Below are 21,115 nucleotides of genomic sequence, written 5' to 3' on the forward strand. Positions count from 1 at the left end.
GAGTTCCTGGTATGTAGCAAGTTCTTAATGATAATTAGCTATCATGTTATTACGGGGTGGGAATAGGCTTAATTTGTTTTCAATATCCATGGACACTTGTGTGAGTATGTATGTAGTTCAGGAAGCTTCTGAAAGAAAAGAGTGTAATTTGGAGCAAGGACCTTAAAAAAAAATTAGAATTTGATAATTGGAAAAAAATGAACAAATGATAAGAATTTAAAGAATCCAGAAGAGATCCAAGCTTTTCTCTGACCAGATTTATTGAACGTAAGAAAATTCTATGTACAAAGTGACCTGGACTTCAAAACATGATCCTTTCTTACTAATTAGGTCAGTCCACTGAGTGTCAAAAAGCAGTTTCCTCTAAAATTAACAGAAAAGTGCCCAGTGCACACTAAATGGCCTAACTACTGGGACTTTCATAGTTCTTCAAGATACTTTGCACTGCTAGGCTCGGGCCGCTAGTACAGGCTGCCGGAGAGCTGACAGGAGCCGTCAAGAGGCCATCTTGTGCACCGCCACTGTGATGCCGTCATGCTTCTGGATCATAATGTTCCTGAAAGGCAAAGCGGAAGACAGTCAGGAAAATGTTGTAAGTGGGAGTCTGCTGAAGATTAAAGATGCTGTTTGGTTTAGGATACAACTAAAGAAATATTATTTATCATTTTTTTAATGTTTGAAAGCAATATATGAACACAAGAAAACATCTGGGGAATACAGAGAAGGATAAAATACACAAAAGAAATGAATCTGTAATCCTACTGCTCAGAGACAGCCACTACTGTGTTTTGTTATCTGCATGTATAGATACATTTTTTTTTCTCTTTTTACCAGACTGTGATCGTCCTGTGCACAGTTCCGGATTCTGCCTTCCTCACGTACTGTTATTCTGAGGATGCTCACTTGGAATATCTTTGTATTTATATTTGTATTTAGTATTTCTATTACTACAGAAGTAGTTTCTGTTCTGTGCTATTCATTACTTTCTTTTTCTTGATAGACTGATAGTCATGACAATTCTTACTTGTCATTTAAATGTCGTTGTGGTCTGAAAGCACATTAGCTTCAGAGGTCAGTCTATTTCCTCCTGTGGCCCAAAGGGTGAAGAACGTCCCTCCAAGGTCTTTGAATGCAAATCACTAATAACACAGGGCAGGCCCCAATCAACCTTCCCAGGGACTTTTCTGATTAAAAAGGAAAGGATCTGTCAACATCTACTCACCCATTATCTGATTCTAGACACACCACAGGAATATCAGTGGGGTCTGAGGTCAGCTTAGCTGCTTGCTGGGCTAGGACAGATATCACCCCAGCATGCTCATCTGACAGGGTCCCACGGCCTGGAAGACAGAAGTAATCATGTCCCCTGATTGTCCAAAAATGAGTACGGAGCTACAATAGTATCTCTCATTGATTTATTCACAATAAACCTCGGATGATGGTCTTTTAGGTGAGGTACTGACATGAAATGGTTTTGTCCTGATACTCAGCTGGTTACATAAACGAGAAAGCCAGAAAGCCAGACAACAGTTCTTCAATCAATAAAGTGTCAGGAGACACTCAATTTTCAATCACTCTCATCACCATCTCTAAACACCTTCTCACGCATACAAGGAAGCTATAATTCAAGTCAATCTGAAAGCCATAAACTCCTTTTACAGGAAGCTTAGTGAAACCAACAAGACACTCAGAGGTGAAGTTGACAAAAAGCAGTCAGGGCATGAGACTTGTTGAAAGTAATTAATTCCTCATGGGGAATCTGATTTCTTTTTAATGAGCTCAACCTCAAAGGATACAAAAGTCTTTACTCAGGAGTTAAGCTGTAACATCACCTTGACAGAATAGTCTGTGAGCAGTTATTTCAACCAGAATAAACTGGCTGTTTTCAAATACAAACCTAACTGGCCTTTTATTAATGTTTGCTTTCGCCTGCCAATAATAATTGAATCTTGGGTGCCCGATGCAAAAGGTAATTACGGGGCGCCTGGGTGGCTTTGTTGTTAAGCGTCTGCCTTTGGCTCAGGGTGTGATCCCGGCGTCCTGGGATCGAGCCCTACATCTGGCTCCTACGCTGGGAGCCTACAGAATTCTCCCTCTCCCACTCCCCCTGCTTGTGTTCCCTCTCTTGCTGGCTGTCTCTCTCTGTCAAATAAATAAATAAAATCTTAAAAAAAAAAAAAAAGTAATTACGAACTGTACACTGTGCTTCCATGTTACCAAGGCGACACAAGCTCGCCTGCCTGGCACTCTGCCAGGTAACGGGCACACCAGTGCGGCAGGGTCGGAGGACTTACTACAGTTACATGACATGCTAACTGGACAGACGGTGCAGTCTTTTGGGCCTTGTGGGTTTCTTGAAGGAACTTATTTCATTTTAGATTTCCACACCTGAATTTCAGCCTTTCCATCAACAAACACCTCAAGTAAATCTGCCTTTTTTCTCCCAGCTACATGATCGGTGTAAACCCTGAGTCACACTGATCACCTCTTTCAGTTACCCTCCCAGCGGAAATTCGGAGCTTTAAAAATTCCCGCAGTAAACGGGAGCAAGGAGGTAGGAGTCCTCGGTGTACGAGTTCTGACATGAATTAGCTAAATGTCGTAGTTACTTACCGTCCAGGATTTATCTCCTCTGTAACTCTTACCATTTATTGAGCATCACGTCTGGGTTCTGTGCTGAGTGTTTTACACACATTATATAATCTTACAGCACTGTGACTAAGAGGTTTTGGAGCCAGACTGAAATCCTAGCTCAACCCTCGCTCTATGACCTGGGGCAAGTTACTCAACCTCAATTTCTTCATCTGCCTCATAGGGTTGTTACAAGGATTAAAGGACTCAGTTTGGGTAAAGCACTTAGAACGGTGCTCTGCACATAGTAGGCGCTCAATAAATGCAATTCTATAATTACTATCATTATTAAACAACAACCCAGGACAGAGATCCTGGGTCGGCATAGCCTTGGCAGCTCGTGTCCTTTCCACCCATGTCAGCCAACTGCCCTGACCTTTGCTACCCAACGCCCCCTTGCTGCCAGAGGCCTGGTGGCTCAGCACCGCCCTGTGGCCCACGGGGGCCTGCTTGAGGGCTGCGCCTGCGTGGGTGGCCTCGGTGCTCGTGCGGGGTCCGGGCCAAGGGGCACGAGCGGGCTGCCTGTTTAGTGATGCGCCTCCTCTGACGTGAGAGGGAATCAAGGACCATGTTCCTTACAAAAAAAAGTCTTAAAACTCATGGACAAGATTGACCCAGAAAAGCTCTAGGTAAATTCCCATTTAATGAAAGACCAAATCGCTTAGACCGTCTGGACCAAGTGGAGATTATCTTGACCATGGAGGATGACTTGGGTTTGAAATTCCTTTTTTCTTTTTAAAAGATTGTATTTATTTATTTGACAGAGAGAGAGACAGCCAGAGAGAGAGGGAACACAATCAGGGGGAGTGGGAGAGGAAGAAGGAGGCTCCCAGTGGAGCAGGGAGCCTGGTGCGGGGCTCCATCCCAGGACCCTGGGATCATGCCCTGAGCCAAAGGCAGACGCTTAACGACTGAGCCACCCAGGCGCCCCTGGGTTTGAAATTCCTGATACAGACGGGGAGAAGTTAATGTGTCCACAAGAAATTGTATATTACATTGCAGATAAGGATTTATATGAATAAGATATCAGACCCCCTTTCTAGACCCCCAACTAACCAACCAACAAAAACAACCCAGTAGAGAAACTGAGGCTCAGAAAGGCTATTTTTGGTCCAAATTCACATTACTAGCAAAGGAAGAGCAGGGGGCTGAACCCAAGTGTGTTCAACTCTGAAGCTCCCATTTCTACTGCCTACTCTCTTAAGTGTAGTTGGACTACAAAACAGCACCGTCCACCTTGCTGGGTTATTGTGAAAATGAGAGATAAAGTACACAAGCCCTAGGGGTCTACACATTCAACAAATGGTAACTGATGTTATTACCTGAGGTCCTTTCTAGACCCAATTTAAAATAATTCAAATACTATTTTAGTAGCAACAATTTATAGTGCTAGAACTGCAAGAACTCCTTCTACCTTCATAAATACCAACCGAAAAGTTTCCATTTTCTAATCCTGTTTGGAGATAAACTCTTCTCTCACAGAAGTACCCAGAAAGGGGCAGGGTAACAGGAAGTACAAACTAGAGAATGGCACACTAGGGTCCCAGTCAATATCAAATGCTGTGCAATCCACCAAAGAGTTGATGGTGTGATACTTACAGCCCAGGTTAAGTCCTTGTGAATCTGTGCACAGGACTCCAACAATGGATGGATTCTTCATTCTAATTCCAGGAGCACCAGAGGAATGAAGCAGATGATATCAGAAAATGAATTTAAATAATTATAACAACACATATAGGTGTTTCTACGTACCAGGCATTGTTGTGCTTTAAACCAGTGTTTCTCGGTCTTTTTTATCACCCCCTCTGAGACCAACGAGCTAATTTAAATCTAATAGTTAAACCAATTTATGTCCGATGGGAGAAAAGACTGTGTGTGTCAGGTACTGTTGAGCTCTGGAGGGCCGCAAATATGGCAATATCCGTATTTTGTCGTCATTGCTGAAGAAGCGGAAAAAACTAACACCGGCTGCCTCCAGGAGGGGAAGTGGGAGAAACTGAGGGCACTGGTGGGAGGCAGCTGGTTCCCTGTGCGCCTTCTTACACTTTCAATTTCATACTTTACGTGGATATTACTTGTTCGAAAATGGAAGAGATGTCTTTCACTTCCCTAAGCACCCAGTAACTGGTTACACACGCGAGGAGAGACCTGTGTCCTTGTGTTTACATTGCAAGGCTCGCTTTGCACAGCCGTTAACAACCTTCCCCCAAATTAACCCATTTCCTAAAACTAAAGAATGACCTGCCATACAGACAACTGCAAGGCGACGGGCGGTTTTGGCTTTGGCCTTGGGCTGCGGAGAGGGTGCGGAGCCCCGGCGGGATTGCGGGATTTTAATTCCGGGTCACCCCTCCACCCCGCGGCCGCGGGACAGGGCTCCCCCCCACACGACGCGCGGCGTCCCCAACACGCCCGGCCGGCACTCGCAGAGCGCGCCCCGTGTCCCGCTCCCGTCCCCCCGCCGCGCAACTCACGTATCCTCCAAGTGCTGCTCCAAGGTGGCCTCCATCCCCGCCCCCCGCCTTCCAGCCGTCCGGGATCCCGCACCTCGTCGCCTCCTTCTCCGCCCCAAGCCCGGAGCGCGTCTCGCTCACATGACCCGCGCAGGGCGCGGAGGGGGACGGCGCCTCCAAAGGGACAAACTTCTTCGGGCAACCTCCGCGTTGTGTTCGGAGCAGTTCGTGCCGCCCCGAGCCGCAGCCGGCTGGCGCGAGTGATTGCGGCCGGGGGAGAGGCGTGCGGCGGGGCAGCAGGGCCTCGGTTCCGGCCTGGCCCTGTGTCTCAGCGATGTCAACCTTTGGATTCCCATTCAACCGACTCCGAAACCTTCAGGCCAGATCTTGTTTGCGTTTTGCAATCACCGGGCGGGTCAGACAGGGTCAGATCCAGGCGGTGCGGCGGGGACGGAGAGAGACGCGGGACCCTGGCGCCAGGCTGCACAGGCGTGTGGGGGAGGTGAGGTGCACGCAGGGGCTGGAGGACCGCCTGGAATGCAGTGAAAACCCCAAGCTAGGTATTGGGAAGTGGAGGGATTAACGAAGACATTGGTTCTTCTTTGGCGAGGGCGCAGGAAAAGTTTGGGAAAGGTGTCACTTGTAAAGAAGACTGGATAGGTCTACTAGAAGAGCAGTTGTGAAATAAGGAGAGAAAGCCACCCATAGTCTGTCCAGAGAGGATTTAAAATCCCTTGGAGAGGGGCGCCTGGGTGGCTCAGCCGGTTGAGTGTCAGACGTCCGCTGGGGTCATGATCTTGGGTCCCTGGGACCCAGTCTGGCGGTGGGCTCCCCGCTCGCTGGGGAGTCAGCTTGTCTCTGTCCCTGTCCCTCTCCCCCTGCCCGTCCCCCGCTCGTGCTTTCTCTCTCTCTCAAATAAATTAATAAAATCTTTTTTAAAAAAGTTCCTTGGAGACTATCCTTTCAGCCCATTGCCTGAAAGTATGCTTTTATTCATTTTGTTTTCTTTTTTAGGCAAAATTGACACATAACGGACAGACAGTTCTGTAGCTAGCCTTTTCCACAGAATTTAGCATAAATGTCTTTCCATGTCAATAAGTATTCCTTTGCGTCCATTGTGGTAGTTACAAAATATTCCATAATGTAGTTGTACCATAAGTCATGTAACTTATCCCTTATTAATACCCAGTTAGTTGGTTGTGGGTTTTGAGGGGGGCGGGGGGAGGGTATTACAAATGCTGGGTGAATATCTTTGTAGCTAAATATTTGTGCACGTTAAAATTTTCCTTAAGATAAATTACCAGAATGTAATTACTGGGTCAAAGGGTATGTCCCTAGCTGTGCTAGTGAAACTTTCAGCTTCCTTAAAATTCTAGTCTTGAATGTTGTAAATTAGGAGTTTCGGTCTTGTGTCTGGAAAAACTATTTATGTTCACATAGTATGGGCCATTTAAATTTAAGAAAAAGCAGCTTAAAACTACCTTTAAAAGATAGCATTAAAAAATGTAAGAAGCCAGTCGCCTTCGCTCCGAAGTTCTGCGGCAGGAGGCTTGGCTCTGCGGTAGCGCCCCCTATGGTCCCATGCGTTGTAAAGCTTTACTGGACTAGGGGTTCTCAGCTCCCGTTTTGTATCCTCCCGGGGGGCAAGGCCATCCTATAGAGAGCTATATAACTCGAGCCACCCTAAAAAAGTAAAACAGGTAAAGTTAATCTTAATTGTGTATTTTATTTATCCAAATAATGTGTCCGAAATATTGTCATTTCAAATATAATCAATTTGAAAATACTAATCAGATATTTTACATTTTCTCCCCCTGTACCAAGTCTTCAAAATCCGGTGTATATTTTTCACAGCACATTTCAAATTCAGGCCGGCCACATTTCAAGTGTTCAATAGCCACGTGTGGCTAAGGGCTACCATATTGGCTAACGCAGCTCCCGGGTATCTCCGATGATCTCAAAGCCAGATTGATGATTAAAGTGTTCTCAGAAAAGCTGGTGATTGCTTTTCAGGCTATAGGAAAGGCCTGTCAAGGGAAAATGAGCAAGGAGGAAGAGGATGACCGCTGGCCCACACGTTCTTGCTGCACCAGAGGCGGGAGGGCAGACTCCTCCACGCTACCCATCTCTCTGTGTCCGTTGCTGTGCGGCCCTGCGAGGTGGTAGCTTGTGTAGGCTGGGGAGGTGCTGGGGGTTGGTGAGACGGAGGAGTGCCTGACCCCACACTCTTTTCTACTTTATCAGTGAGCGGGGGTACTTGATGATTCTTTTTCTCAGTTTTGAGTGCTGATATCCATTTCTGGGGTGACAGGAAAAGTCCGATATTCGAATACGTGCCTCATGGCATTGTAATTTTTATATGTTTACTTTTCAAAGACAAGAAAAGTGTCTCCTCCATTTCTGCATCCTGAACATTGTGGAGCACAGTAAGGATTCAATATTTGTTGAAGAATCTCGATGGGTCTTTTGGAAAAGGAACTCTGTCGTGTTAGGAACGTTTTTAAGTCGTGGGGCACCTGGCTGACTCCATTGGAGGAGTGTACGACTCATGATCTTGGGGTTGTGAGCTCGAGCCCCACGTTGGGTACAGAGATTACTTTAAAAAAAAAAAGAAACAGAAAAAGAAAAACCATTAAGTCCTGAACTTTTGCCACATGTATCCTCTTCTTTCTCCTTCTCCATAAACAAGCTTTTGGAAAATGAAAGTCCCAGGAGGGGCCAGCAGAGAGTGGCCCTGCCCACATGTCTTGACTGGGATGTTGGAGGTGAGAAGCACAGTTAGGAGATCCAGACCTTCTAGGTCCTCTCGCTGCTGGAAGACCCCAGCCCCTCTTCCTTGACCTTTCAGGAGCAGAGTCCTCCTGGAGGAGGGGTCCATTGAAGAAGCGCAGCTCAGGTAGAGGGTCTCGTTTTCCCTTGGGTGCACAGGGTCTGCCACCCTAGGGCCAGCCCTATTGGTCACTGTGTCAAGTGCCCAATGTCCCAGGCCTGCAGTGGAATGAGCCTGAAACCTGGCGGCGGAATGGGCCCTCACCTGCCACTAGGGGGCACCAGGGCCATGGAAAACCCTGCTCAGGCTGGAGGATCCCGGGTGAAGGAAAGGGGGCCAAAAGCCGGCCGAGCTGGTACAGCTTGGTGAGGATAGCGTTGTGCTTCGGAGTCCCACAGAGGGAGAATTGGATCCTGGCTCGCCACCGCCTACCCGTGTGCCCTCTGAGCCTCAGGGCTCCTCTGTGATTTGACGGTACCTGAGGCTGTGGGGAGGATTATGCGAGATGCTTTACGGAAGAGGGGCTGGTGCATTGTGGGAGCCAGTCCATCAGCTCTGCCAGATCCGAGTAAGAAGCCCTGTTTGTTGCCTCACATTGTTTAGAGTCTAGGTGAGGACACGCATGAGAAAAGAAGGAACAGTTCAACGAAGGTCAGAGCCGAACGCTGAGGCATACCTTCAGCCGTCTAGTTCACGGGCAAGGGAGGTCGCAGGGCTGGATTCTGCAGAGCTGAGTTCAAGGCCATCATTGAATGTGGTTTATTACACTTTTGTATGGTATAAAAATTATAAAATACAGTGAGAGGGAAAAAATCACCTGAGATCCTAGCCCTAACCCTAATGACACGAAGGTGAATGAGCTAAATAGAATGGGACGGATTTGGGTAAGGTGGAGCTGGGGAAAGGCAGGTCCCAGGGGTCGCCGGAGCATTGCCGCTAAGGCATCTCACTCCATGGGAGCCACTGGATAGGACGCTGGGTCCCTGCCTTCTGACAGTGGATGCCACCGAGAGCTGAGTCCTGGATCCAAAGCCTGACCACCCCTGCTAAGAACAGTAACACTATTCACGGTTCATGTACATGAGTGACAGCTGTGCTCTGGGCAGTTCACAGGCCTCATTACTCCTCACAGCCTTTTTTGGTTTTTGTTTTGTTTTGTTTTTAGTAGAATATTTAAGTTCTGTATTTTTAACTTTTTTAAATTCCAGTATAGTTAACATACAGTGTCATATTAGTTTCAGGTGTCTAATATAGTGATTCCACACTTCCATACATCACCCAGAGCTCATCACAACAAGTCCCTTTCTTAATCCCCATTGCCTATTTTTACCCCATTGCCTATTTTTCCATCCCCCCCCCACCTCCCCTCTGGGAACCATCAGTTTATTCTCTATAGTTAAGAGCCTCTTTCTTGATTTCCCTCTCTCTTTTCCCTTTGCTTGTTTGTCATGTTTCTTAAATTCCACATATGAATGAAATCATATGGTACTTGCGTTTCTCTGCCTTATCTTGCTTAGCATAATAGTCTCTGTCTCCATCCACATCCTCGCAAATGGCAAGATTTCCTTGTTTGGGGCTGAGTGATATTTCATTGTATAGCCCTCACAACTTTTGTTTAGAGTTAAAACCGCCTGAGGCTTGGAAGCTCAGTCCTCGCTCAAGGTCACCCTAGTTGCAAGTAGCGGGGCCTCCCCGTGGACTTTGCTACTCCATGGCCTCAGTGTCTCTCATTGCATCAGCAACACAGTCCTGGAAAGGTGAGGGGGCTTTGGAGGCCCCATCCAGATCGCCTGCTCTCTGGAGAAGAAATCCGCCACTCGGAGAGGGGAAGTGGCTAGTTTAGAACTTGAACTTCAGACTCTCCACCTTCCACCTAACTGGATTGTGCTGCTGGAGGCTGTTTTAGACCTTCCATTAAACCAACTTCAGAGACATTCATTGTTACAGTTGAATTGGGTCTCCCTAAAATTCATGTTGTTGAAGTCCTAGCTCCCAGTACTTCTGAATGTGACCTTATTGGAAATAGGGCCTTTACAATGATAATCCTTCAAATCAGGTCGTTACAGCGGGCCCTACTCCCATATGACAGGTGGCCTTAAAAAGAGGGGAAATTTGGACACAGACATTCCCAGAGGGGACAGTGATACAGGGAGATATAGGAAGAAGACTGCCATCTGCAAGCCAAAGAGAGGGGCTGGAGCAGATCCCTTCCTCACAGATGTCAGAAGGAACCAACCCCACTGACACTTTGACTTTGGACAGCTGGCCACCAGAATTACAAGGTAATAACTTTCTGCTGTTCAAGTCCATCAGTTCGCGGTACTTTGTCATGACAGCCCTGGGAAACCACTATACTCGTATATCCATAAACTCTGTAAGTCAAAGTCAATATCTGAGATATCAGATATTTGGCTGCCCTTGATAGAGAAACTGGTTAAGAAGATCTCCTTCCCAGGGGCACCTGAGTGGCTCAGTCATTAAGCATCTGCCTTTGGCTCAGGGCGTGATCCCAGAGTCCTGGGATCGAGCCCCACATCAGGCTCCTCTGCTGGGAGCCTGCTTCTTCCTCTCCCAGTCCCCCTGCTTGTGTTCCCTCTCTTGCTGGCTGTCTCTCTCTCTCTGTGTCAAAGAGATAAATACAAGAAGATTTCCTTCCCAGAGGCAAAAGGATAGAGCAGATTATCTTTCCAGTTGGTCCCAATGCTGATACTTGGCTATTTTCCTTATATTGGACATTGGCCAACGGTCGTGGCATGACCTCCTTGGCCGTGACCTTCTTGAGTCTGTTTTATATCCCTGAGCTCGGCCTATACAAGGTGTTCAATAAGTGTGTGTAGAGGGGATGCGTACGAGAATAGGCTCCTGGCCATTCTAACCCAAGCCTCTCCAAACAACGAGTTGGGCGGGGGGTAGGGTATGGACTGTCAGTGGACGGAAGCTGAAATTGGGTACTGTCTCCCAAAGTGTCCAGCCGAGGCCCAATCCTGGAAGACCCAAGCAAAATATATTTTAGATGACTCAGGCTGGGCTAGAGAAGTTCCAGCTTGGAAGCTATTTTCCTGATGCTTTATTAATTTTGCTACTGAGGATAAATGAGATGCAGACTTCCATATCCAAGCCTTCATTAGACGCCCAGTTAAAGCAGCCATGACAAATGGGAATGAAGCCTTTATGAATAAAAAAAAGATCAACGCAGCATAAAAAATTGTCGACCAGAGAAAAGAAAATTTAGAGGAGCCGATAAAATATCTTATCCTTAATTCGACCGTCTGTACCACACATCACATCAGCCTTAATATCAAGATTGATCGGCCTTGGAATTGTGTAAATGAAATAAGAACTTGGAAACGCATGGAAAAGAAATTACCCGTATTAAAATGTATTTGCAGTGCAGGCCTGGACACAGGCTTCAAGTCCAACGTCGGCCTCTAGCTTCTTTTGCTACATATCCCTGTCCACCTGACGCGTATCCCCTTCGCCCCAGGTGGGTTTCAGAGAACATGCTTGTGGGCGAACAGTGCTGACCCCATGGTCAGTAATCTTGTGAAAAAACCCACCGTTGTGGAAACATCCTTTCTGGGACGGTGTCTTTGTGTCTTTATTTCACCCTCTGTGAACCTGGTGAGGTGATGCCCATCCTTACTTCAGAGAAGAGAATGTTGGGAAGAGGAGATGACCCACCTCGTTCTTCCCAGCCCGCCTAGGGGAGCAGAGGGAGAAGCTTTCTTGTGGACTGGCTGTGGCATCCACGTGTGGCTTCAAGCACTTAGCTACTGTCACCGCATTTAATTACTCTCTTGGGAGACCTTGGACAAGTCTTCTCATGCCTCGATGTCCCCACTTTGCCCCACAATCTGTGAAGATAAGAAGAGCACCTGCCCCGGTGGGGCCTTGTGACGATTCTGGTGGACAATGAACGTGGAGCCCGGAGCACAGTCCCTGGCACCAACGCGAGCACTGAACAAAGCGAAGCCGTTGTCGTTGCTGGGACCTCAAGATATGACAGCTGGGGCAAATTTGAACTCGACTGTCATTCAGGGTTCGTAGGTACCAGCAGTAGGAGCTGACTTATGGAGTAGAAAAGGAAGTTTTATTTTGATTTATTATTATTATTATTTTTAAAGATTTTATTTATTTGACAGAGAGAGAGACAGCCAGTGAGAGAGGGAACACAAGCAGGGGGAGTGGGAGAGGAAAGAAGCAGGCTCATAGGAGGAGCCTGATGTGGGGCCCGATCCCAGAACACCAGGATCACGCCCTGAGCCGAAGGCAGACGCTTAACGACTGCGCTACCCAGGCGCCCCTGATTTATTATTTTTTAATGATTTATTTATTTATTTGAGAGAGAGAAAGAGACCATGCGTGGGGAGTGGGGGGAGGGGCAGGAGGACAGGGAGGGAAAGAACCTTTTTTTTTCAAGTTTTTTTTTTTTTTTGAAGATTTTATTTATTTATTGGAGAGAGAGAGAGTGCAGAGCAAGCAAGAGAGAGAGAGCATGAAAGGGGCAGGGGAGGCAGAAGGAGAGGGAGAAGCAGGCTCCCCGCTGAGCAGGGAGCCCGACATGGGGCTCGATTCCAGAACCCCGGGATCATGACCTGAGCTGAAGCCAGACGCTTAACTGACTGAGCCCCCCAGGCGCCCCGAGGAAAGGAATCTTGAGCAGACGCTGCACGGATCGTGGAACCTGATGTGGGGCTCGATCTCACGACAGTCATGACCTGAGCCAAAACGTAGGGTCGGCAGCTAAACTGGCTGAGCCACCCAGGCACCCCAGGAAAGGAAGCTTTAAAATGACGTTGGGAAACTGGTGGGACTGGGAAGGCCAGAAAGGTCGGTCTCAGCGTCCAGTGACAGAGCTCCAAACCCCACAGGAGGGGTGTGCTGCCCCTGGCCTGTCGCAGCACCCGTGCCACTTCTGTGTCAGGAACCGAACCCTACAACCACGACCCCCACCCCCCAGCCACCCCTCTGTGGCTGCCCTTGCCAGCAAAGTGTGTGAGGTCTCACGTAGGGGAGCGTAAGCAGTGAGGCGTGGATCACCCGCCTGGCTTTAGTGCAAAGGAGGTCCAGGAGGAAGTGTTCGACTTTCTCGATCAGATATGAAAGTGCCCTGAACATGGGAGAGGCATTCATAGGGGGCTGGGCAACAAGACAGGGTTTCAAGTGTCTCCTACAGGGGCCTTGCTTTGCAGGAGGGTGACCTCGCAAGAGGGGCACCCATCGCCCTTTCCGCAGCTGGGCAACCTTCTGCTCCCTGGGAAAGGGGTGGGGAGCGCCCTCTGCTCTTTCTTCTGCATGAGCCCTGTCTGTACGGAATTCTAGAGCATTGGTCATTTTGCTCTGTGTTCCTAGAAATAAGGGCCGCCCGAGCCATCTCAGCGCCTGCATGTCCACCAACTTCACGCTGTGGCCTCGCTGTCGGCCTACAGTTCCATTTCCTTATGGATTTCACAGTCCTGGTTCACCAAATTCTACACTGGGAGCACTGGTAAATCAGGCCGAGCTGCCCTAGGGAAGGAGCTTGTGTTCTATGCAGCAGATGAGGTATGTAGTGAAAAAAAGCCCCATGTTTTATTTCGAGAAAGAAAAACTTTTCAGACCAATGATCATCACCCATGACAACCTGCATGTCTGGCCCTGCCTGGAGCCTGGAGCCAGCACTGCCTTTTCCAAGCATCAGGTTCTCAGGAGAGGACTTGGGGGGAGGCATCTGCCCCTCGCCAGGCCTGTCAGGGACAGACAGAGCTGCTTCTGGGAAGGAGAAGACTAGAGGGGGGGGCAGGAGGGTCAAGGGGGAAACACCCCACTCTCACAGCCAAGGCCTTTTCAGAACTTGAGTGTGTGGTCCTCACTCTCCATGGTCCTTAGAAAAGCATCTGTCTGCAGCTGGTGTTCAGTAAACGTCTGTTCTATTAGAGAAGGAATCCCCTCTGGAGATCCCAGGAAACTGACCCTGTCCACCCCTTCGTCTGTGCCTTATTCCAGCTCCCAAGGAACCAGTAGAAACAGTGGTGATCTGAGGTGTCAGTAGCAGTGAAGATGATGGATGGTCTTCCTAACTCACTGTCTGTTACGGATTTCCTCTCTCTAGGCCTGGGTTTTAACATCTGTAACCTCGGTCAGTTTCTCATTCAACAGCGTTGCCTCCGCTCTTGCACCTGAAGATGAAAAGCTGACATTGACAGAGCCCATCTGCTCACACACGTTACCTCATTTTGATCCCACAGTCATCCTGTGATGGGGGATCAGTATCCCCACTCTGTGGATGAAGGAACGGAGGCCTGGAGAGGTCAGTAACTTGTCAAGGACACAGAACTTGAACGTGTCCTTGGTTTTGGGGACTCCACAGCTAGGGGCATTCATTCGCCAGGATGTAAGTCCCAGATCAGTCGGACACTCTGCAAACTATTTTCTCCCCCAGTTTAGACAACACAGGTGCCTGAGCCAGTCCCATAAAGTGTCCAACGGCTGCCTTCGCCCACCTCCCCTCCCACTGGTGGGAAAGCTTGTCCGCCTGCCTTTGGACACCACACAGTAAATCGATTGCCACATTAATTCTGGACCATCAGCATTTTCCCTCAGGAGAAAGTCAGAAGCAAGAAGACTAATTTCTCATTGATCTTTTCAATTGCTAAAGGGGAAGCGAGATGAATATAACCCCATCTGTCAAGGCGGAGAAGGGCCCATCTGAAAGCAGTGTGGATTACTTTAAGGGGATAACAGTTTATCACTCTCCGGACAAGCACATATGAAATTAGGACTAACCTCCTTTACGAGTTGGTGGAAACATCGATCAGCAAGGAGAATGTCTAGGGGAAAGAGCAGCAAGTTCTCTGGCCTTTTCCCTTGTCCTTTCCCTGAGACTTTCTACTTCTTACATCCACACAACCACACAAACAGGACGAAATCCACCCTTGGACTCCCAAGAAATAGTGAACATTTGCTGGGGACTGGTTATTGCTGGGTGCTGTACTAAGTGTTTTATTTTCACTCTCCAGCAGCTTTATGAGATGTTATCATCAGCAGCATCTTACAGATTTGGAAACTGAGGCTTAGACAGGTGGAGTGACTTGCCCAAGGTTACTTAGCTAGTGAAAGTGAGTCAGGTGCAGCCCGGCTGCCCTTGAGCCTGCCCTCAATCCCCACCCAGTACCTGCAAGTTACTGAGGTGGAAAGGAGGCCAGACAACCCTGGACAGCTTCCAGACAGCCGGGCTTCTGTCCATTCTACTCCCTCCTTCCTCGGCCAGCCCCTTAGGTAGCCCTGCTGACCCCGAGGGGGAGATGGCCTTTGCTAGTCGTAATGGCCGAGCCAAGGCTGAGGGGCTGGACCATCTGGAGGCCTTAGTCAGGGCATCTGGGCAGCTGAGGCTTGGGGAGAGGTGGAGGAGTGGGCAAGCCGGGGCCGAGGGGCTCAGCTCTGCTGAGGCTTCTCTTGGTTCCTGCTGTGCATGAATTTCCATGGAGGAGAGAAGTGAGGTCAGTGATGGTCTCTTGGCTAAAGCTGGGCCATCCAGAGTGTCCGACCAGTGCCAGCTGCTGTACCCACCAAGAGCCCAAGAAGATGCCATGACCAGAGGTTAGGAAGTTTGCATTAGGGAAGCCTGGGGACACAGCAGTGTGATCGCAAAACCCCGAGAAGGAACATGAATACTTGAGATCTTCAGAAAACACAAGTCTCAGCATTACATTTTGACCCTTCCCTTGAAGCAGGGGACAGAAGCACCCTCCAGAATAAAAAGCCCCAAGAGAGGGGCTTCCCCAGCAGGCTCCCTGGAGACACTCGCTGCCAAAGCAAAGGTCCTTCCAGGGCCATGGGGTGCAGGCTCTGGGGCCAGAAGTAAGTTTTCTAATTAATACCACTTTGGGTCCGACAGAGATGGCTGCTCTGTGTCGGGCTTGTTTGCTGTTTATCCCCGTGATTGATGCTGGTAACATTTAGAGTTTGTCAGGGAGATATTTCACGGATGCCCCATGTGGGAGGATTGAGACAGCCAGGAAATGTGATTCCGCAGTTAAGGCAGCCTCGAAGATGAGCCTGGAGTGTTGATGGAAAGGCCCAGGACCTTTCTAGCCTCTGGAGGGGTAGGGGAAGGGGGGTGGGGGCTGGGGAGGGGCTGCTCGATCCCAGAGCTGTAACAGGGACCCTGTGGGAAGGGCTGTGAGGAGAAACAGCATAGGAGAGAGGCAGTGGGCTTTTTTTCTTGGCTTGCTTGTGTGAAAGTATCACATCTGTGTTGGCCGTTAGATTTTGCTGGCTAGGACACACAAGAAAGGAAGCCAACAGGTAGGGGAACACCCTTTCTGCTGTCTTGGTAGGAGAACACCCTTCCTGGGGTCTTTGATGTCTACCACAGATCTCCATTTCTACCTGCCAAAAGTCCACCCGTTAATCAGAGGGCTGATCTCAAAAGAGAAAAGGTCTTTGAATCCCCCAACCAGACACGCATAGCACTTTGTACGTTACCGTCAAACATAATGTTCAAACATTTAAAAACATGGCTCTCATAAAATACGGAACAGACATGTGTCAAACATTTAGTAACTCATGACTGAGGGGACAAGAACATATAAAGAACTCCTATAAGTCAATGACAACAAACCAAATAACTTGATTTTAAAATGGGCTAAGAACTCGAAGAGACATTTCTCCAAAGAGGGTGTACGACTGGCTAACAAGCACGTGAAAAGATGCTCGACATCACTAATCGTTAGGGAAATGCAGATCAAAACCACAGTGAGATATTACCTCACACCCATTAGGACCAACCAACAAATAAACAAACAACCCCCCCCAAAAAAACCCCAAAACAAAACCAAGAAATAACAAGTATTGGCAAGGATCTGGAGGAATTGGAACCCGTGTGCACTGTTGGTGGGATTATAAAATGGTACAGCCACCGTAGAAAACAGTATGGCGGTTCCTCAAAGATTGAACGGAATTACTGCATGATCCAGGGATTCCCCTTCTGGGTGTATACCCACAAGCACCGAAAGCAGGGTCTTGAAGAGATATTTGCACACCAATGTTCACAGCATTAGTCACGATCACCAAAATGTGGAAGCAACCCAAGTGTCCCTTAACAGGTGGATGGATAAACAAATTGTGGGTTGTACATACAATGGAATATTATTCAGCTTTAGAAAAGAAAGACATTCCAAGACAGCTACAACATGGACTAAACTTGAAGACAAAACAAGCCAGTCTCAAGAAGACAAATCCAGATGATTCCACTTATAAGAAGGGCTGGAGTAGTCAAATTCATGGAGGCAGAAAGTGGGATGTGGTTGCCAGGTCCCAGGGGGAGGGAGGAATGGGGAGGTATTGTTAATGGGCGCTGAGGTTTGCGGGATGAAAAGTCCTGGAGACGGATGGTGGTCAAGGTCGCAGCACAATAGGAATGTACTTCATGCCACAGAGCTGTATGCCTTAGCGTGGTTGAGATGGTGCCAGATTATGTTAGGTGCATTTTATCACAATTAAAAAATAAAACTGGTTGATGTTCTATAGGGCAATTATAAAATTGGTGTTATCTTTTCTATTTGATAGAAATTGTTTGTATATATTTTAAAGTTTATTCATTTATTAAAGATTTTTATTTATTTATTTGAGAGAGAGAGGGAGATTGAGAGAATGAGTGGGAGGAGGGACAGAGGGAGAAGCAGGCTCCCTGCTGAGCAGGGAGCCCGATGCAGGGGCCCTGGGATCATGACCTGAGCTGAAGTCAGACGCGCAACCAACTGAGCCACCCAGGCGCCCCTATTTATTTGTTTCTTTAGTAATCTCTACACCCAACGTGGGGTTTGAACTTATGACCCCAAGATCAAGCGTTGCCTGCTCTCCCCACTGAGCCAGCCAGGCGCCCTGAAATTATTTCCATCTTTACTGGACACGATCTAGAAGTTAATATGTAACTTGACAGACTCTGAGCCCTTAATGGTAAATAGCCAAGTCAAACAGAAATCCATCCCCTAGGTAATTAAGCAATCCTTGGGTGGGCTTGTGTAGCAATGACCAAATGATGTCCGGAGGGCGTAGTGTCCTCTTGTGGCCTTATTTATAGGTTTTATTGTTGGTTTTTTTTTTTTTTTAACATCACAGTCATTTATATCCTCCCCTTTCCCACCAGTCCCTGGAGGGCAGGGGCTCTGTCTTACTCATTGCTGCCTCCTCTCTTTGCTCTGGTTTATTGAACAGAACTGAAGAAAGCAACGTGGTAGAACAAATTGGGAGCAGTGGACCTGTGTCAGTGACCGTGACAGTTCCTGTGATTTCCCCCAGGGCCTTGATGTTCTCACCCACCAAATGACTGCACGAAGCACTGGGTGCTGCGCTGGGCACTGGGGACGCTGGGTCCTCTCTGGCTTTCCTCCCAGCTCTAAGGCTTGGGTTCTAGTTTGGTCTTTCATCCACCCAAGAAAGGAGTTACTGAGGCAAACATGTGAACGAAACATATCATGAACATGGGAAAGAGCCTCTTTCGGGTGCCTGGGGTACACGGAGGCATTTTCTTCTTGTTTTTCTTGGAAGAGCCCCCCACGATGCCCGTGAGGTCTGCAGCCCAGGCTCCGTGGCTGGGAGGTGGACGAGGATGTGCTGTTTGGTAGTTTTTCTTGAGAGGGAGCAGCTGCTGTTCGGTGGGGGCAGGCATGCCTCCTCCCAGAAGCCAGGGCCCCTGGGTGAACAGGCTCCGGAGGGAAAGTGCCCAGCCTCCAAGTCTGCCTTTGAGAAAGGAGCAAATTACTGTCTTATTATGGATTCATGAGACACTTCATGCTGTTTTCAATTAGTTTCTTGAGAAATTCTGGCAGTTCCTTTTCTTGTTTTTCTAAGGACAGGAGGGAGACGCCGGGTGATCCATTAAGAAGGTGAAATTATGTGCCCAGCTGGGAGCTCTGGGGACCTCTTACTGAAATTAACATGAGCGCCTTGGCGTAAGATTTACACAGCAGAAGGGAGCTGGGATGGCTCCTTTTGGCAAATGCTGCTGGGCCGCCGTGGGGTGTTGCCGCTGTCTTTCCCCTGGTGGGCAAGGTCCCCAAAGTCATTTGGAGGCATGCTCAGCCCTGTCCTGCCATCCCCCCGTGTCCCATATGCCACTGCTCTGGCGGCTCAGCCACTTCTCTTGGCTGCGGGTCTCACCAACTTGCAGGTGGATTCATCCATCCGCCCCCCCAGTCCGGCTTGCCTCTCACCTCCACCTGCAAACATACACACAGGCGCGCACACACACACACACACACACACACAGAGTTTCAGAAAGAGCGTTCTGTTTGGAGACTGTGTCCTGGACTCTTCAGAGTCAGCTCGCATGAGTCATGGCCATAGACGGGGCTGGAGTCTCACTCACTGGAGCCCGAAGGTCTCTGCTCTTCTCCACTCCCTGCGTCTGGGTTGGAAGCACTGCTGGGCTCTTGATGGCAAGTGGGGGCACCTCCCAGCAGGACCACTTCCAGGGTTCCCCCGGGCTGCCTCCCGTGCACCCTCTCTAGACCTCAGTGCTAGAGGACCTTCCTAGCACCATAACCGTCCTTCACCGGCCGCTAAGCGCCCTTGCTCTGCAGACAGTGACCAAGCACCTTGAAAACAACAGCCCTGCCTTCTCTAAGCACATGCCTCGCAGGCGAGTTAGGGAAAGGAGACAGGGGCTCAGGGAAGGGAAATCGTTTCTCCAAGGGCATCAGCTAAACAGGGACCGAATGAGGATCTGAGCAGAGTTCTAAATTATCCCAATACTCCTGTTCTTTTATATTTTTCCTTTTCCACCCTTTATAATTATTTTAAAGAAACACTTACTTCATTTTCTATCACAAAAGGAACACATGCTCCAATGGAGAACTTAGAAGGCGTGGAAACGTATGAAGGCAGAGGAATCACCTAGACCAACAAATGAATAAAATCAAGCTCAACGTCATTAACAATTCTTCCTCGCCAGGACGAAATGCTCACCTTTTAATTCCTTTCTTTCCAACCTTCTTTTTCTTTGTGTCTATGTGCATGCACACACGGCACCCGCCCAACACACGCAAAATGGAATTACATCGAACATTCTTTTTTTTGTTTCCAGCTTTTTTCACTTAGCAATATAATATTAACATTTCCCCACATCAGTCATGATCTTTGGCCTCATGCTCATTAACTTTTATCCAAGGCACAGCCTGCCCAGCTTTGTTTTCTGTGTCCAGTCACAATTCTCCTTTCTGGGCTGTACCCCAGCGGGACACCGGAAACTCTTTCCAGATTAAGCTGGTTTGTACCCAAGGGACTTGCTTTGCAAGTGACATATATCTGCCTTGTGAATCTACCCAACCCTATTCGGGGTGGGCCTATTCACTTGTTCAAAGCCCATCTGAGAGAGAAAGAGAGAGAGAAAGTGAGAGAGAGCGATGCCGTTCATCTGTGATATAGTGCCCTTCCAGAAGGACATTCCCAAAGGCAGTGTGGCCCCTTCCTCCTCTGCAGTTGATTTAGACCCAGAGGGCTGTATGCAGAGGAAAAGGCACATCCCTGTTAGGATGGCTGACCCTTCGCAGCCACTCCAGTCCCTGTTTCCCAAAAGCAATCAGTTACTGACCTTTGGAAAATAATTCTCAAAGTGAACTTGCATAGGCTTGGCAGGAACCACTGACCTTGAGACTTTGAGGCCTGAAGGGGTAAGTCTTATTTCGCTCAGAGCTGAAAAGAACCATTCTGAGAGGGTAAACATTAACTGAGGAGGCGTGAAGAGTGTCTCATCGTTTGGGGGAGATCTGAGCCTATAGGAATCATCTTGGCCCAGGATGGCCAAGGATGGCCAGGGCGGGGGGCCTCCCTAGAAAGGACTGGTATCCCAGGAGGCAGAGTTTCTAAGGCTCAGCCCTGGTCTCTTTACCAAAAGGGTAAGAAAAAGAAAAAAGCAGTTTACTCCCTGAACCACTAGAAAAGGAGAACACACTGATGAGTCATAACCCCATTCCCAGCACCAACAACCCAGAGCTCTCAAGGAAGAACTCTGATTCCAACTGGATGACTTGAGCCAGAGGCCGAAGGCATTGCTGGAATTCATTTCTGTAATCAGAGGCAAAAGCATAACCGGGAGTTGAAAGTCCCTTGACCCTGAGCCTGGGGTTGTTATCTTGTGGGTATTTTCTAATATACAAGGATTCTTTCTGTGTACGATCCCCTGGTTAGAAGATACATGGCACTAATGCCTGTATTTTCCCAACCTGTATCCATGGCAGACATCACCAATCAATGCTGGCACCCTTTCCCACGGAGCCCC

General features: G+C 48.4%; 1 protein-coding gene across 1 annotated transcript; it reads right to left on the minus strand.

Annotated features, from left to right (window-relative positions):
* Positions 1–242: 242 nt before the first annotated feature.
* On the minus strand, positions 243–5,264 carry LAMTOR5 (late endosomal/lysosomal adaptor, MAPK and MTOR activator 5). The gene is made up of 4 exons (XM_002928300.4): positions 5,106–5,264; positions 4,231–4,292; positions 1,223–1,340; positions 243–556 (listed from the first exon to the last, which is right to left on the minus strand). Exons 1-4 carry the CDS (start codon positions 5,138–5,140, stop codon positions 496–498), a joined length of 276 nt encoding a protein of 91 aa, XP_002928346.1. The 5' UTR covers positions 5,141–5,264; the 3' UTR covers positions 243–495.
* Between the last annotated feature and the right edge of the window lie 15,851 nt (positions 5,265–21,115).

The sequence above is a fragment of the Ailuropoda melanoleuca genome, chromosome 2 (assembly GCF_002007445.2).
Source record: "Ailuropoda melanoleuca isolate Jingjing chromosome 2, ASM200744v2, whole genome shotgun sequence".
Classification (NCBI taxonomy): domain Eukaryota; kingdom Metazoa; phylum Chordata; class Mammalia; order Carnivora; family Ursidae; genus Ailuropoda; species Ailuropoda melanoleuca.